General features: G+C 42.0%; 1 protein-coding gene across 1 annotated transcript in view; it reads left to right on the top strand.

Annotated features, from left to right (window-relative positions):
• Positions 1-6,444: 6,444 nt before the first annotated feature.
• Positions 6,445-18,472, top strand: part of CELSR2 (cadherin EGF LAG seven-pass G-type receptor 2) — a 94,949-nt gene continuing 82,921 nt past the window's right edge. Inside the window, exon 1 of the mRNA XM_063297705.1 lies at positions 6,445-9,424. Within this exon, the coding sequence (XP_063153775.1) occupies positions 6,460-9,424 (2,965 nt within the window). The 5' untranslated portion in view covers positions 6,445-6,459. The remainder of the gene's footprint in view (positions 9,425-18,472) is intronic.

An 18,472-nucleotide genomic window follows, 5' to 3' on the forward strand; every position in this document is an offset into this window, starting at 1 on the left:
TTTATTGGTCAAAACATTTTTCAGACATTTTTTGCAAGCTTGCCAGTGTGCCTAGATCCATCATGTACCCAACAAAATATTTTAAAATGTTTGCTCTGCTCTGAGGATAAAAGGAATGGAGGGAGGTATACTCTGTCTCCTTTGCTGTCATGGAAAAATGCCAAGGAATTCACATTTTAGACATATTGTTACTGTGGCGAAGAAACACCTGTGGAGTATGCTTGTATAAAGCCTAAACAAGTGGCAAAGAGTGTGTGTGTGTTGTTGCTGTGGCCTCAGTATTATTGCTTATTTTTAAAAATGCATTTTATTCCTTATCGTTCTTAGAATTTATTAGTACTGATTGTTAAGTATTTTTACTGGAGGATTCTAAATGTTTTTATTTTTAAGATCAAAATTGAACATTACCATGTTGCAAATTTAATGTTCAGAAATGCAATTTAAGAATCTTTGCTGATAAAGAAAATCATTTGGGCTTGTGAGGCATTCCCGCTCAGGCTTTTATGGGAATAGAGTGTATGGCTGCAATTCCTGACGAACTTTTTTTTTTTAATACAGTTGTTGGCAGTGCTGGATGGAACTTATCAGAGCTGAGATACAGTCACAGAATGTGGTACTATATGGCTAAACTGCTGATCCTGAAAAACCAAAGTACCTGTAGGGTTTCGCCTGGTTAGTAATTGGATGGGAAATCTATGGCTATAGACTAGACTGGGAAGTTAAAAGAATCATTCCATAAGAAGACAGTGGTAAACCACTTGCATACTGTTGTGAAGACTGCTGCACAGACATATCTATGCAATCAAGTTCTACTTGGGGGAGACTTTATGTTAACAGCTGGAAGACACCAGATTGGAGAACACTAAGCGTTGGTGTATACTAGTGTCTAATAATATCTCTTTTTAATGTTTTTGTCAAATACTGTATGATTCAGTTAGGTGTTTCGAACTACAACCTATTTTTCCGCTTCTCCACTTGCAAGATGGATAAAAATGTTGATTAAAAATTACTAGCATGTTACATGAAGTAATTTGAAGATTCTACATTGCTATATAAAAACCTCCTCCTCCTCTTCCTCCCCCCCATCATAGTCATCATCATGTTTCATTACATCTGCATTGCATTAGTCATAAGCCAGTGGCATGCAGTAGTTAAGACTAGGACCCAGGAAACACACTTCAGCATCATACATGGAGGAAGCTCACTGCATGATTTTGGTACAGTCACCTACTTTTTATGGTTGTGGAAAAAATGGAAGAGAATAAATGTAGCAAACAACGAATGCATAAATATATAAATGAAATTGTTTAAAAGCAGGAATAGATAAAACATTTGCTGCAAATTTTAAAATTACAGTATCTGACATTAGGAGAATTTAGCTATGTTTTCATATTATAGAAAGAACTGGTTTCCAACATTAATTTTCTGAAAATTCTATCATATATATATATATATATATATATAGATAGATAGATAGATAGATAGATAGATAGATAGATGATAGATAGATAGATAGATAGATAGATAGATAGATAGATAGATGGATGGATGGATGGATGGATGGAGGGAGGGAGGGAGGGAGAGAGAGAGAGAGAGAGAGAGAGAGATTATTGGAATGTAGATGTAAGGAGGTTTTACAACTGTGAGTGATGGAGTACTGATTACACATTGGCACTCTATATAACAGCAAATATAGTCCTAGTATTATGGCATTTGTCTAGATTACTAGTTCAAAGTTTTCACAGATATATGCACCTGCAATGAGTGTTGCTGTGGGAAAGCCAGAGGCATTGCCCTTTTAAGAAACACCATTCTAAGAGCAGCCCTTGTGGTTCCTTATGGATACAAATATGTACACAAGCAAGATGTGCTGCAAAAGTTGGTGAAAAAAGGAAAAAGGATGAATAAGATAGAAGGAAAATGCAGAGTCCAGGCCTTAGATCTGGCTTTGGATCCAGACAATCAACCACTGGGGCTGAACCAGCCATTGGAGATGGGAAAAATAAGGGAGTGTGTAAGTACTAGCTGAGGCTGCTGTCCAGTACAGTTTTAATATTTCTGCTTATCTGCATTTATCACTTGAAGAGATCCTTGAGCTCAGGCTTCTTTAGTTGATCCTAACCCTGTAACACAACAGTGGGTTGAATGGAGACCTTCCCCAGAACAATGGCCTTGATTCCAAGAACAGATTGAGAATTTACCTAATCAATGGCTTTACAGATTAGACAAAGCAATCCCTGTTCTTAGGATGATCAGATGCTGCCTTGGATCAGGCCAGGCACACAGTCCATCAAATGCAGAGGTGTACAGCTTGAGGCCCCAAGGCCATGAGCAGCCCAGCAAGCCTCAGGTGTGGTCCTCAGAGCCCCTCCAAAAGTTGTCATGAGCTGTAATTTTTAATATGATAAGCAAAATTATTAACTGATCGTATGTAATTAATTTAATGCAATATTAATTTAATTAAGATGTTTCTTCAGGCCTCACTCGCTTTTTTGTCCAGAATTAATCTTTTGACCTCCATGCTTCCAAATTTGTGCACCCCTGAACTAGTCCAGTGTTATTCACTGTATATTCTTTGGCTCCTTCTGAACATGTTCTACTGCTTCATCACACAGATCTTGACTTCCTACTGGTTCCCCCCTGCCCCCTCTGGAGTCATCTCTGTCCCCAAGGCCAGTGATCTAGACTCCCATGATCAGGCCTAGTGCCCCCTCAGTCTGATATAAAATGTGTGGGACAGGCTCTACATTCATGTCTATACCAAGCACTCAGTTTGCCCAAACAACAGGTATGCAAAGGTGTCTACCAACATATTAAAAGGAGTCTACCAACATATATAAGAAGGAGAGATTGCAAATCATTAGATGCAAACAACTCTGTGGTGAGGTGATTCCCTGCCACATCTTGAATAGCTTTGGGGTAAGATTTGTGTTGCATCACATTTCTGTAACTTCTCCAAATATCACACATACATCATCCCACATACATCATCCCATATGGCCCAGGAAATATGCTTTTGGACATTTGCTAAACTCAACTTGTGTGCTGAACGCATGTCAAAGATTTCAAAGGAGCAGCTGACAAAACTATTTTGAGAAGTGTAAGAAGCATTACTATAGGGTGGATTCCTGAGCCCCCCTTCAGGTGCTAAACCTGTCTGCTTGTAGCTGTTGGTGGCCAGCAGGCTTCTACCAGCTTGGTGTCTCCACCCTGGGAATCACAGTAAGACCCACTTCATGCTGCCCATGGATTACAGAAATTCAAATCCAATACATCTCCAATGTAGCAGGTTAAGAAAGGCCATGCTTTAGAACACGGACTAGCTGAGCATCTGCATCTCCAGGGAGTGCTGGGAAAGATTCCTATTTGTAACTCATCAGAACATCTGCAAGAACCATACTGAGTTATATGACAAGAAGGAGCAGTTTTCTATGTACCTTTGTGGCTGAAATCTCATATATCTCTATTTGCTTTATTTTTATAGCTCCAGTGGAAATTAATTCTGCTTACCTACAGAACAGGCTGTTCATGCATGTGTTATATTAGATTAAGGGTTCCTAAACTTTTTGCCATCACACCTCCCTTTAATGTAATCTTAATGAACACACCTCCCCTAAAAATCTAAACACCAAAATGAACATAAATGAAAAATGAAAACAATAATGAAACTTTGGGAAAGGTGGATTTATTGTCACAATGTAACTAAAAGGTTCTTCACATCTCCCCTGGACTCTGTCTGGACCTCCCCTGCGGAGGTACAGCTCACAGTTTGGGAAACCCTGTACTAGATAGAGAGTGAAGGTATGTCTGTGTACAGTGGACACAATGCAAATACGTTTATTATGAGTAGTCTATGTATGCATACAATAAGCATGGATGCACAGGTCCACTAAAGCTATGTTCAGGACAGTTACATGTTTGTTGTTTATTCGTTTAGTCACTTCCGACTCTTCGTGACTTCATGGACCAGCCCACGCCAGAACTTCCTGTCGGTCGTCACCACCCCCAGCTCCCCCAGGGACGTCCGTCACCTCTAGAATATCATCCATCCACCTTGCCCTTGGTCGGCCCCTCTTCCTTTTGCCTTCCACTCTCCCTCTCCCTGTCCAGCTGACAATGGGACAAGAAAAACAAAATAAATTATGTCACATAGTGTAAACTATGGAATTTGCTAATGAAAGTTGTCTGTTATCATCTGAGAAGCTTTAAGATTAGCAAAAAGTAATAGAGAATCAGACTATTGCTTTTAAAAACAGCACTTTCCTTCAATGTTTTCAAATATTTGAATCCTCCTGATACACTTAATTCAAGTATTTGAAAGCAGGGAATACAAATATATATATATATATTTTAAAAATCAATGGGTACTAGTTAAACAAGCTATGGCTTAATTTGCATGTTTCTAAAACATGATTTATACTTTTGCATTGTATATAAACCCAGTCATTGTGGCTTCTTCGTGGTTATAAGAATGTGTGGCTTAATGGAATATGTGAATCCCAAATGTTAACTCCAGCTGCCTTTGCTCAGTGCCTGTTGCTGAGAAATAAAAAGGGTGCATAAATTCTCATGTCATGTTGGTGGTCTTTCCATGGGCACTTGAAGGACCATTCAGTAGGATCCAAAGGTTGACCGGGGGGCTTTGGGGTTGATCCAGCTGAGTTCTTCCTACCCACTTGTCCTGTGTGAACCTGCCTGAGCACTTCTTTCTGGGGCCCTCTGCCAAGTTCTCTCTACCACCAGACGACCGACACAGCCTTTCTTGTTGTGAGACCTAGAACATGGGACCCTTTTGTGAAGGAGTTGTCTGTGGACAACCAGGAGCATCCTGTCTCAGCTGGACTTTTGGGATGTTTTCTGCTGTTCCAAAGATGAACAGGTTTTTGTATGATGATAATCAACAATTGCTGGTTTGGAGTAGTGCTGCTTTCTTGTTCTTTTTGGCAAACCCTGTTGACTGAAATGAGCCCATCACAGAAGAGTAAATTTGCTAATAATAACTGACAGCTAATAATTAATGATGACAATAAACAAATTATCAAAACTTGTAGGTTTCCAGAAATAAAGTCAACATGTAAACACCATCTTCTGGCATGGAGTCCTCTCCCCTTCTGTTTGTGTTCTTTCAAAGATGGCTTTTCTTGTGAAATTACTCCACTGTCATAGGTGGAATTTTGGGGATGCCTTCCATTTCTCACCCCCGCCATGTTTTTCCTCCCCCGCAAATCCCAAATATATTGAGATAATTTTTGGACAAGGTCTTTGGATTGGTAGCAAGTAAGTTGTCTGCCTGGAAGTGGTCTTGTTTAATTGTCCAACGGGTGAAAGAAAGGCACACTATGCAGGTTCAAATGTCCACTGTTTATGACTGCTTTGGGGTTCCAGGGCTGAGCACTGAAGGCTGCCATCCAACCCTGGTCTCAGTTCAGGAACTTGGAAATGCGGTGTGTTGGGAGGCCTCGCCCTGCAATTATACTTGATTGGTCTAAGGTGCTTAGTGAAGCACTGCAGCCTCTGTACGCGCTCTGTGCTTGCAGTGGATTAGAGCCGTTCGACAACAGGTGCCGGGGCGGTTCAGAAGCCCTGTTAGGTAAGGTTGCTGCCCACAAGGGGAGAACCTGGCGGTGCAGAGGGGAGGCCCCACCGCGCAACAGCCTCTTCAGCAGCGAGGCTGACGCGGCTCCTTTAAGAGCCGCAGGTCTATGGAAATGAGCCTCGCAGAGCTGCTGCCGCAGCGGAGCCGAGCCGGGCTTGCTTGGCAGGCGGCGAGACTTTAGCTGGCTGCGGCGGGAGAGCAGGCGGCGGCGGACCTGCTCAGGCTAATCGGGAGAACCGGGGGGCCCTCGGCCCGGATCTCCCCTTTGGCATGAAGCGCAGGTGCTGATCGGCGGACTCACAGAACGAAAACCGGACTGCGGGCGGTGGGAGATGGGCGGCGGCGGCGGCGGCGGCGGCGGCGCCCCCGGCCGGGCTGTGCTGCTACTGCTGGCGCTGGGGATCCCCCGCTCCCGCGCCGACGGCCCCGAACCGCCCCCTCTCTGCGCCCCCTTCAGGGACCCTCGGCTGCCTGAGCGGCCGCTGTCACCACCGAGCGAGCTCCCTGGTTGCGCCGAGCCGCCGCTCTTGTGGCTTTGCCGGGTTTCGCGTCCGGCCCGCGGCCTCTGGGCGCACCTGCTGGGGCCGCGGTGCGATGGTGCGGCGGCGGCGGCGGCGGCGGCGGCAGACGAGGATGGAGAGCTGTTGCTGTTAAGCCACCTTTTATTGGCCCCGGTTCCGGGCGGCCGATTCCGCAGAGGGCGAAGCCGGACTTTGTGTTTGAAACCAGGCACCCACATTCCTTTGCCGCCCGCTAGCTCGCGGGGCGGCTGCCAGCTAAGGTGCACAGTGCAAGGCGGCGGCGGCGACGACGTTAGAGGGCCGCTCCACCCCGAGGGAGAATTGATCCTGCCCCCACGGGCCATGTGTCTCCGGTCGGGACGCCCATTACGGTTGGGGCTCTTGTGCCAACTCTGCAATGAGAAGACAGAGACCTTTGTGCAGTGGCTCCTGGCTCTGGGCTCTTCGCAGCAGGAGATGGAGAAGCTGTGGCCCTCGGAGGGGTGCGGATGCCAAGGTGAGGGGGGCGGCAGAAGGAAGCGGGATGTGAACACCAGCCCCCAGTTCCAGATGCCCACCTACCAAGTGTCAGTGCCAGAGAACAGACCGGCAGGCACACCTGTGATCTTGCTGAGGGCCATGGACCCCGACGAGGGGGAGTGGGGCCACTTGGACTACTCCATGGATGCGCTCTTTGACAGCCGCTCAAACAGCTTCTTTGCCATTGACCCCCAGACAGGAGCTGTGACCACAGCTGAGGAGCTGGACCGAGAAACCAAAAGCACCCATGTGTTCCGGGTGACAGCAACAGACCATGGCACACCACGTCGCACAGCTCTGGCCACACTCACAATCACCGTCAGTGACACCAACGATCATGATCCTGTGTTTGAGCAGCAGGAGTACAAGGAGAGCATGCGGGAAAACCTTGAGGTTGGCTATGAGGTGCTAACAGTGAGAGCAACTGATGGTGATGCCAGCCCCAATGCCAACATCCTTTACCGCATTTTGAATGGTAATGGGGCCAACAGGATCTTTGAGATTGACCCCAAGTCTGGAGTCATCCGTACCAATGGCCTTGTGGACCGAGAAGCTGTAGAGTCCTACCAGCTGATAGTGGAGGCCAATGACCAGGGCCGAGACCCAGGAGCACGCAGCAGCACAGCCACAATTCATATTACGGTGGAGGACGACAATGACAACTCACCGCAGTTCAGTGAGAAACGTTATGTTGTGCAGGTACCCGAGAATGTGGCCTCAAACACCCACATCCTGCAGGTAAATGCCACAGACAGGGACAAAGGCAGCAATGCTATGGTGCATTATAGCATAATGAGTGGCAACACCCGGGGACAATTTTACATTGATGCCCAGATAGGTAATATTGATGTAGTCAGCCAGCTTGATTATGAGATGAATAAGGAATACACTCTTCGTATTAGGGCCCAGGATGGAGGAAGGCCTCCTCTTTCCAACATCAGTGGGCTGGTGACCATCCAGGTACTGGATGTGAATGACAATGCCCCTATCTTTGTTAGCACCCCTTTCCAGTCCACAGTGTTAGAGAATGTGCCTGTGGGCTACTCTGTTATTCACATCCAAGCCATTGATGCAGATTCTGGGGAGAATGCTCGACTTGAATATGCTCTGGTTGACATGAGTGCTGATTTTCCTTTTACTATCAATAATAACACAGGCTGGATTGTAGTAGCTTCTGATTTGGATCGTGAAGCTGTGGACTTCTATAAATTTGGGGTTGAGGCCCGAGATCATGGTAGCCCTCCAATGACTTCTTCAGCAAGTGTTAGTATTACCATTCTGGATGTCAATGATAACAATCCTGAATTCACTCAGAAGGAATATACCATGCGTCTCAATGAAGATGCAGCTGTGGGCACCAGTGTTCTTACTGTCTCAGCCATAGATCGGGATGTCAACAGTGTCATCACCTACCAGATCACGAATGGGAATACTCGCAATCGCTTCTCCATCACCAGCCAGAGTGGTGGTGGTCTCATCACTTTGGCCCTACCCTTGGATTATAAATTAGAGCGGCAGTACCTGCTTACAATTACAGCTTCTGATGGCACTCGGCTTGACACAGCTCAGGTCTTTGTTAATGTAACTGATGCTAACACACATCGGCCAGTGTTCCAGAGCTCCCATTACACTGTTAACATCAATGAGGACAGGCCAGTGGGTACCACTGTAGTGATTATCAGTGCTACAGATGAAGATACAGGGGAGAATGCCCGTATCACTTATTTCATGGAAGACAGCATCCCTCAGTTCAAAATTGATATAGACACTGGTGCTGTAACAACTCAGATGGAATTGGATTATGAAGATCAAGTGTCCTATACTTTGGCAATTACAGCTCGGGACAATGGTATCCCACAGAAATCAGATACCACCTATCTAGAGATACTAGTCAATGATGTAAATGACAATGCACCTCAATTTTTAAGGGATAATTACCAAGGGTCTGTATATGAGGATGTGCCAGGCTTCACAAGTGTCCTGCAGGTTTCTGCTACTGACAGAGACTCTGGCATGAATGGGAGAGTTTTCTATACCTTTCAGGGTGGAGATGATGGTGATGGGGACTTCATAATTGAAACCACCTCAGGTATTGTTAGGACATTGCGTAGACTGGACAGGGAAAACGTTCCACTCTATGAGCTTAGAGCGTATGCAGTTGATAAAGGAGTACCGGCCATGAGGACCCCAATTGATGTCCATATCACTGTTCTTGATGTCAATGACAACCCCCCTGTCTTTGAGCATGATGAGTTTGACATCTTTGTAGAGGAAAATAGTCCAATAGGCTTAGTGGTTTCCCGAATCACTGCCAGTGATCCAGATGAGGGAACCAATGCTCAAATTATGTATCAGATAGTAGAAGGTAATATTCCTGAGGTGTTTCAACTTGATATCTTCTCAGGAGAGCTAACAGCTCTGATGGATTTGGATTATGAAACCAAGTCTGAGTATGTCATAGTAGTCCAAGCTACTTCAGCACCACTGGTAAGCAGGGCTACTGTGCATGTTCGTTTGCTGGATAAGAATGACAACATCCCTGTCTTGAAGAACTTTGAGATCATATTCAATAACTACATCACCAACAAGTCCAGCAGTTTCCCCACTGGAGTGATTGGCAGGATCCCAGCCTATGATCCTGATGTTTCTGATACTCTTACTTACAGTTTTGAGCAAGGCAATGAATTGAAACTAGTGCTGTTGAACCACAGTACTGGAGAACTACGTCTGAGCAGGGCCCTGGATAACAATAGACCTTTGGAGGCAACCATGAGAATTTCTGTATCAGGTGAGGTTTGTGTATGTATATGTTGGTGTGGGAGTTATTCCTCTGAATTTGGATCAGCTTATGGACTGAGATCACACATCATGCTAAGTTATAATAAAGTTTGTTTGGTTTATAACCAATGCCATGGGTATATCTGTTCTGGTAGGTCAGCCATAGTTTATAGTTTATCTGATATGTGAATCTAGTCAATTGTGGCTTTACTAACAAAGTACAGATTCTAAAAAATTGTGGTTTAGCAATCAGTAAACATAATTTTAGGGGGCAGAAGCAAGTTATGAAGCTATTTTATCCAGCTTCTACTCCTTGTTCAAGTTTTTCTCATTCCCAAATTGAGAAGCTATGGCTAAAATTATTATAGCAATTAAGAAAGGAAATAAAATCACATATGAAAAACACTTCACTGATGCTGACCGCTAATCTTTGACTAACCTTAAAAATGTGCAAATAAATGGATGACAACTTTTAGAAATTTAGCTGCCAGTCTCTCATTTTTGTTTCTTTTGGTAGAGACATTGTAGAATTGGTAGAGATTGCAAAATAGGCAAACAATTAATTAATCTTGTTGTGTTACTCCAGTTGACTGCCATAGCCTTCACTCTAAAACAGTTCCTTCTCTGTATGCTCCCAGTTTTCCAGCCAAATATCTTCTCCTTTCTTTTCTTTTGAAATCAATCAACCACTCAAGACTAATCCTGTATAAAATTGACTTTTCTCAATTTTGAGAGTGAATGATGATTTGAAAGTATCAAAATGGCCTTTAGTGGCCAGAGCAGATTGGATAAGAAGCCAGGAGGGAGAATTCTGTGAATATTTTTAGGAAGGAACTGACCTTCTGTTAGTGCAGGAAGACATGGGGAGAAAAGAACTTGGTATAGTTGTCATGAAGTTACTTGGTTATCATATGAAGCAGTTTGGATGGCTTATGTGTGTTTGCCATTTGGGCTCCCATAAGAAACTTGATGATGTAAATTTATGCCATTGAAAGTTTGTTAGTCTTTATGCTGCCTCAAGACTATTTTTACTTGAGCAGACAAATAAGCTGCTTTTCTGCTAAATATAAGTAGAATTTGTGCCACAGGTTGGCATACTGTGGAGGAAATGTGTCAGGGGAGTTGAGGATACAACCCCTTTAATTAGCCACATACTCTTCTTTTCCTACATTGCCTCTTTATTAGGGTGCCTAATGCCTTGCAATTAACTTAAATTAAATGTCACTGCCCCAATTCAGAGCTTTCCATGATCTGCAGAGCTGCAAGCATCAACAGAGATACTTATAAGTAACATATAGCTAATACTAAAGGAAGCTCTTCATGGTGACAAGGGATTGCAGAAGGGCCAGTGATAAACTCTTAGGATTGTATTGAACATTTACAAAGTTCTTCATTGACAGGAATGTTTATGATTTTGATTATGCACATCAAAAATGTAACTCCATGTGGCTTGCGAAGAAGAGAAGGGTCATGCTCAGAATCAGCTTGGCCAACCAAGCCATCTCCTTTAGGGCTACCAGATCTGGGCTGCAAAAATCCAGATGACCACTAGAGGTCAGAAATTATTAGAGCTTTCTATATGTCTTTGCTGAGCAAAGATCTGGGATTCCTAATCTTGTTAAATGTAACATGGTCTATAAAATAATTTAGCTAAAGAAGGCTTTCCCAGTGTTATGTCTTCCACATGTAGTTGGATCTGGTGGGAATAGATCTGGCTGGACTAATTCTTTAATTTAAGGACAGTTTTGGCCAGTGATTTTAGGCAATTAGAGCATATGGCATTCAATGATTCTGATTATTTTCTGTGTGCTATAGTTTGCTAAGACTGTGTTTTGCTAAGGCTTTTTTCTCAAGGAACTCCCTACAACCATCATCACTGGCAAACTCTTTCCTGCATCAGTGAGCCCTATGTGTTTTGTCTAGCTCTGGCAACTGGATTTTCTTCCCATTTAATTTTCCACAGTGCCTCTGACACAGTATTCTGTGGAAGAACTGTAGCAAATAGCCAGTTTCTTGCAAATGCTTGAACAGTAAGATCAGATCTGTAAGTAGGCAGAGTGTATACCAGCAATAGCTGTTGGCAAAGATGGTACCCGTTGTGCCCACTCCAAATGACTGGGATATGAATGAAGAACATGTATTGATGGTACAGCTGGAAGGAGATGGCAAATTTTGTTACAGTAGATTGGATAAAGCCTGCAGGGGAGTACGTTGTTCATTCTACCTCCACTGCTGAAAAAAATTATCTTTAATCTCACAACTCACTTATGTAGTGTCTCCCACTCAATGCAAGACTAAATTCATCTTTCCCTAGAACAAACCTGGTGGCTTACATTATGTATTCTAGTCTTACCCAGAGGGAAAGGCTCTGCCCCTGTTTCTTCAGAAGAGAATAGGTTATGACTACAAAACATTTAACTCCTTGCTTCTATAGCATCTCCAGGTGGCAATTTTCTCTTTGTAAAGTCAGATGAGTTACTGTATGGTATTTTAACTGTGTATGATCCATATTAAACTGAGTCAGTTCTTGTTAGGATTGTGAATTTGGCAAATGATCATTTTCCCTAGTGTCTTAGAGATTGGGAACTGCAATCTCTCTTCTAGAGTTTCTTGGAAGAGTCTAGCCTGACCAGCATTCAAAATTATGCTCCTTCAGCAATGACTTTAACTAGTTATTACTTGTCTGTTTCTTTCTTGGGTCGTTGTAGTCACACCTGTTCTACCAGGTTTCGGCTAGGAATTATGGAGCCACATTTATGGTCCAAATTTTGCATGTGATGCTGCTGGCATCTACCTTCAGGGAGCAATAATGATGGATAGTTGGAGCAAGCTCATCTTGAAGTGAAATCTGCCCACTGCCAATGGCAAATTTGACAGGATTTGCCATTGTGCAGATGTGGGGATTGATTGCAGATGTGTTAAGAATTGTACTTTCAATTGGCTTGCTCTACCTTACCATCTGAAGAATATTATTGAGGCATTGTATACTTTTTTTGATCCAAGAAAAAACTTTACTACTCAGTTATTATTAACACCAACATCTTCCTACATTGGAGAGTGAATTTGCTTTCCTGCAGGTTCTATACACTGACATTTGCTCTCCTTTTATTGGTAAAAGAAATTACTTGCTTTCAATTTAATTTATGTAACTATCAAATTTGTCTTACTTAACTAAATTTTCTGCAGGCTCCTTAATTCAAGGGTTATTAATCTTGCATCTTATCTTATTTTCTTACTCCTAGCCTATGATATATTTTGCAATATGTATCTCCTCCTTTAGCTCCAAACTGTAGTCTATTTTCCTATATAAATTCCCAAACAGTATTGATTTTTTTTAAAAAAATCCCATGTCAAGTGAGCATAGTATATCTCCACATGCAGACCAGTATTTGTCAGCCTGATATCCTTGAGATTTCTTGGATTATCAAGCCTTTTTGAGGAATGTTGATGTTGATATATTATTGTAGTCAAGCTACTGAGATTGAAATATTATTTTCTGTGGCTCTTAAAGGAGTGTTCACACCAAATAAGTACAACCAATGCTAGAATTTGCAGAATATAGTGATTTCAGTCTACCCTTCCTAAGGGGAAAGGTGTGTTTTCTCTTCCTGTCTGTTTACAAGGGTAGCAGCCAGGCATTCTGGATTATCCCAAATTTTGCAGAAGAACAAAGAAGAGAGATTTCAAATATATGTTGGGGGGAAAGAGACTCTTTGTCCCAAGAGTATCATTGCATATCCACCTCTCAACCCCCATTAATGCCACCCTCCATAGCGTAGATGATGATAGGCCTGTTTGCTGGAAACAAACTTGGAGATGCTTAAGAGCAGCTGTCCCTGGGTTTCAGCAATTAAACTCTCAGCATGGTAGCTAAAGATCGCACCTGCTTTGTGAGGATAGGCATACAGGGACTGGGGAATACTGCACAGTGGCTAGATTAGAGGACTGATAATATCCATGGCTCCTGGCTGCCCTCAGAGTCTTGCTGAATGATATTGCTGGCTCTGATGGAAGCCCCTGGTGTTATTGGAAATTGATGCAGCTGGCACTCTGGGGCTGGTCACTTGAAGCAAAGAATATATTTTCTTTGATTCTTCTTTTCCATAGCAATAAACCAAGAAAACCCAGTTATATTGCCAGATAATAGACTGGTAAGTCCTAAATCTGATAATAACTCATTTGGAAGAATCCCCAAAAGACTGTATATTATTGGCATGCCCAGGCCCGTGTGATGATGGGGTGGGGGCAGTCTATACAATATGTGCAGATGCCAGTGAGTCTAGCAGATTTTTCTATAGAAAGAAAACAGCTTCTTGAAGGGGGTGATAGGAATGAAAGAAATCGTAAGTTTCCCGTTGCACCATTTTCTAATTACAGTTTGTTGTACCAATGATAATATGGTGATGTTGAGCCAGCCCAACTACAGTATCTATGTGCCACATAAAAAGGAGAGAGGTTACACATTCTAGAAACTGTAAAGGAGACAACAGAGGAAGGAGAGGAGGAAATGGAAGCAGATGTAAACCTGATGATTGTGGCTACATGCACTTGGACCTTGTTGCGATGGAGTGGGGTAGGCATCTTGGTAGCCTCCAGAGAGTTTGGATTCCATGTCCCACAATTTGCTGCCATTGACAATGCTGGCTCTGGCTGATGGGAAGGCACCTAATGGGAAAGTAAGCTGTAGGGGAAAATGTACAGTTATTATCAAGACCATATCCATAATTCAGAAAGGAATGAGATTATTTAGTTGAAAACTTTTGAGTATATTAAGTTGGAGACCATTTGAAAATACATTAGGATAAGATCAAAGTTACAATGTTTGAGTAAGGTCTAAGTAATCCTAACAGATCTAGAATGTTCAAATCGAGCAGTTCAGAACTTAAAAGTACCGAAAGGCATTATTTGAATAGCATTTTAACTAAAGGTTCCAAATTATTATATGAAAGTTTTCATAAAACCAGCGTGAGCAGTCCTATTTTTTTCTTCAAAAGGAGTATGGAGGTCAATAATACTTTTGTTTGGAAAATGATGGCCCAGCTATTATATTGCACTGAATTGGGAACTACAGTGAAAATGGTTCACCTGTATAATAGGGACACTTCAGAATAATTATTTTAAAATCTTACTGCTCTTACTAATGTAACACTGAGAATACAAGAGGACTTTTCCTCTCTTAGAACAGTTTTATCATATAGATTAGAATTGTTGTGTCTGTCTGGATGTGTTTGGACCATAATTTAGTTTTCTACAGTGAAGCATGGGTTCACATGGTCACTGTTACCCTCTCTGTATTTGAAGGAAGATCAGAAGCTTACAGTATAGATTAGCTGTAATATAGGGTTATCTGAAACAAACATTCCAGTCAATCTGAACTCTGATTAGTGATAAAATAACCAGCCAGATTCATAAACTATACCCTGAAGTTGCCACGTTTCAGCACGTTATAGATAAGATCAGTCACATTTTGTCTGTGTTAGAGTGTTAGACACTTCAGTTAGTATAAAAGAGAATGAAGGCAATGTGTGTATCAGAGGTTTGTTGCAGCTTCCGCTTGCAGTATTAACTGATGGTTTACTCTTTATGTCCAAATACAGCCAGTAGCTGGTTTTACGCATTCTGCTGTCAGGCTTCTTCATTTTAGCACCCTCCAGATGATTAGGATTGTTGCCTGCTCCTAGAATTTCCCACACAGCAAGCAGCATATGTTGTAGTCCTAACATGTCTCGAAGGTGCTTGTTTAGTTGCTCCCACAAGGTGATGTAAATAATGAACTGTGGACAATTCCATCATGTTTTATTTTTAGTTTCTTTCTTTGGCTTGTTCTGAGAGGAAAAAACTAGGTATCCTGGGTTTGATAACATGCAAAACAAATCACCGGCTGTAGATGCATCTGTTTGTAGTTGTAGTAGCTGCAGTTCTGTTTGTGATAAGTAAATAGGCCACTTGTCAGGTGCTGGAAAACTGTTATTTCCAAAAAATACTTGTAGGAAGACAGCACATACTAGCCAGTCAATGAGATGTGGCTCACTGCCTTCTCAATTGGCTGATAGTAAATCTAGTCTTAGCAATGGATTTTACTCAGAGCACAGAAATCAAAAGTACATATCTGTGTGCACACATACAAATATACAGTCAACGCAAAGAAGAAGGACCCAAATAAGGCATGTCAGATTAAAATGTATTCTGGTGGAGATTGATCACTGCCTTGGTATGGTATAACCTGCTGAAAAAGATTGCTGTCACAAGTCAATGGAAGATCAACAAAGAATGGATTATGGTTACATTCTTTCTAGTTTTTTTTAATCTTCACTTTTTCTAAGTGTTCAGTTCTGGTGAGTGTTGCATTCTGAGCAGATGAAGATTATTTCCTCTGAAAAATGTTTATTTTTCTTTGTAAAAACCCTACTCATGCCAATCTTAGCAATAGATCCTTTCACTGTAATCAAGTGTGCCAAACTCATAACACCATTTCAAAGATTCTAAAGTGGAAGAAAGGCTAGGTAGAAACTTTTCATCAATTATTATTGATACAGCTAGGGAAGGGAAAAAATGTTTCAAATTGCTAGAATTTATCCAGCCTGAATATGAAATTGAGATGATGTCAGTAGTTCAGTATAGGTTTCTTTTGGGTGTCTGTAATATCAGGAACTAAAGACACTGACATCTTCTATTTTCAGTTACTTTTCCTCCCACATTTTTCTGCTCACTATCTCTGTATGGTCACTTTCTTTATGTGCTACCCTATTTCCAGAGAGGTTTTTTTTCCATGTCATTCTCAGGGAGTTTGCTGTAGTCTTGGCCCAATGCCATTCTACTTTCTTAGGTTAAATTGGTTTGCAGTTGTGTCTGTTAAAGGCATTTAAACCATGAAACAGGATTTTCTGTAAATTGAAGTGTGTCAGGATTGAGATTAGCATGTGAAAATATTAGAGCAGGCTGGGCAACTACTAGAATCCTCCAGTTCAAGGCAATCTATAATAGTTTGGAGTTGACTACTACTTTAGTAGATAATTTACTTAAACCATCTGTTCCATCTTTACAACTATAGTACTACCTCTGAATGATTGGGGCTATGGAGGAATGGTTAATCAGTTATCAAGCAACTCCTAGCTATGAGATAATTTTAGCATCAGGAAAGATGCTGATTTAAAAAGTATACAGTAATGATGTGGAAGATTGGAGGATTCAAAGCAAAGCAATTACCCAGTTCTTATTTCATGTAGATTCCAGTGGTGAGTTAGCAGAGAAGAAAAATTAAAAGGAGTAGATCTCTGCCGGGAATATCTGCTGAAGAGGTATTAACCAGATCAGAAACTGGAATACAGAAAGCGGTAGTTCCTTTTATGACTGAACAGTATTTTCTATGCAGGTGTATTGGAGTGTCATGTGAAAATAACCTCCCTGTTTATTTTTTTTATCCATACAGCCAGATACCAGTGTTCAAAATGTATCTATCTTGCACCAGTTGTAAATAAGCTCGTGCCGTTAATTGATCTGTAATTTTCTTGAATATGAGCTCAGTACTGGAATGTGACAAGAGAGAAAAGAAATGACCATTAGCCAATGTCTGAACAATATTTTGCCTCTCTGAAGCTGAGAGTATTGACCCAAAATTCAACGCTATATTCAAGAAGTGGAATGGTCTGTAGTGTTTCATATCGTTCTTACCAGATTGGTGTTCCCATGCATCTAACTACTATGCAGAAGAACATTTCAGTTACCTTTTACTCTGCAGCAGTCTACTTGGCTAATGCTAAATGAGGAACACAACGGACTGAGCTTTTTGCAACAGTCTTGTTCTCATTGAAAACTGTCCCCCACAGCAAATATCCCCCTTCCTCTGAATACTAGTAAGATCTGATTGGGTGATTGATTGATTGATTATGTGCCATCAGGTCATTTTCGATTCCTAGCGACCACATAGATTTTCTTCATGATAATCTATCACTAACCTGTTACTTCAGGTCTCCCAATGGTGCACTCATTGCCACCGTAACTGAGACTATCCATCTTGCTGCTGGTCATCCTCTTCTTCTTCTTCCTTCCACCTTTCCCAGCAGTAGAGCCTTTTCCAGAGAGCTGGGTCTTCAGATAATGTGTCTGAAGTAGGATGATTTGATCCTGGTCATTTGTGCTTCAAGTGAGAACTCTGCGTTGTTTTGTTTGGTGATCCATCGGTTTGTTTTCTTGGCTGTCCACAGTATTCTCAGGGGTCTTCTCCAACACCAAAATTCAAAGGCATTAATACTCTTCCTATCCTGCTTCTTTAAAGTCCAACTTTTGCTTTCATAGAGTGTCACAGGGAATACCATGGCTTATATGATTCTGATCTTTTTAGGTATGGAGTCCCCAGCATATTCTTTGATTATAGCAATGGGCTCTTCCAGTTTAAGTCTCTTGAAATTTAGCACAGTTGGAGTGACTTGGGACACATTTCTGTTCACTTTTATTCCACTCTTTCTTCTGAATAGAAACAGCCGATCTTTTAGCTATAAATACATGCCACACACTTGCAAATCCTCAAGTGCAGGGATAAACTTCTGCTGTGCATGATTTCACACACTCTGTGAAAGCCATGTGCTGTACTGGGAAGTACCTCTTGGAGATAAACTGAAGATGAGTTAAATATTTCTTTAAATGCTAGCTCCAGTCCAGATCAGGACCATGGCATTGGGGTGAAGGAAGCTCAACTCAACTCCCCCTCTCCACAAAAATTATTGGCTTCATCTTTTAAATTGTATCCTAGTGTTGTTTATTTTTCCCCCCAGAAAAATCATGAATGAGAAAGGGCCTAACCTCTCTCCCATGCCATGACACAAGAGGAAAAGATCAAGGCTCTGATTCAGATCTAGTAACTTTTTATACTTGATCCCTTTTTACATTTCCTTTGGAATAAATGGTCTTTTGGTCATTCTTTTCCCAGTCTTGAGAGTTGGAGTTGTCTGTTCCATTGCTCTCTAGCCTGCAAATCGTTGGTTTTCACCTCACAGGTTCAATCCTCCCCCCAGGAATTGCTTTTCCTTTACTCTGCAACTTTGTGTTTTATGAGAACCAA

This window comes from Candoia aspera, chromosome 3 (assembly GCF_035149785.1).
Source record: "Candoia aspera isolate rCanAsp1 chromosome 3, rCanAsp1.hap2, whole genome shotgun sequence".
NCBI lineage: Eukaryota > Metazoa > Chordata > Lepidosauria > Squamata > Boidae > Candoia > Candoia aspera.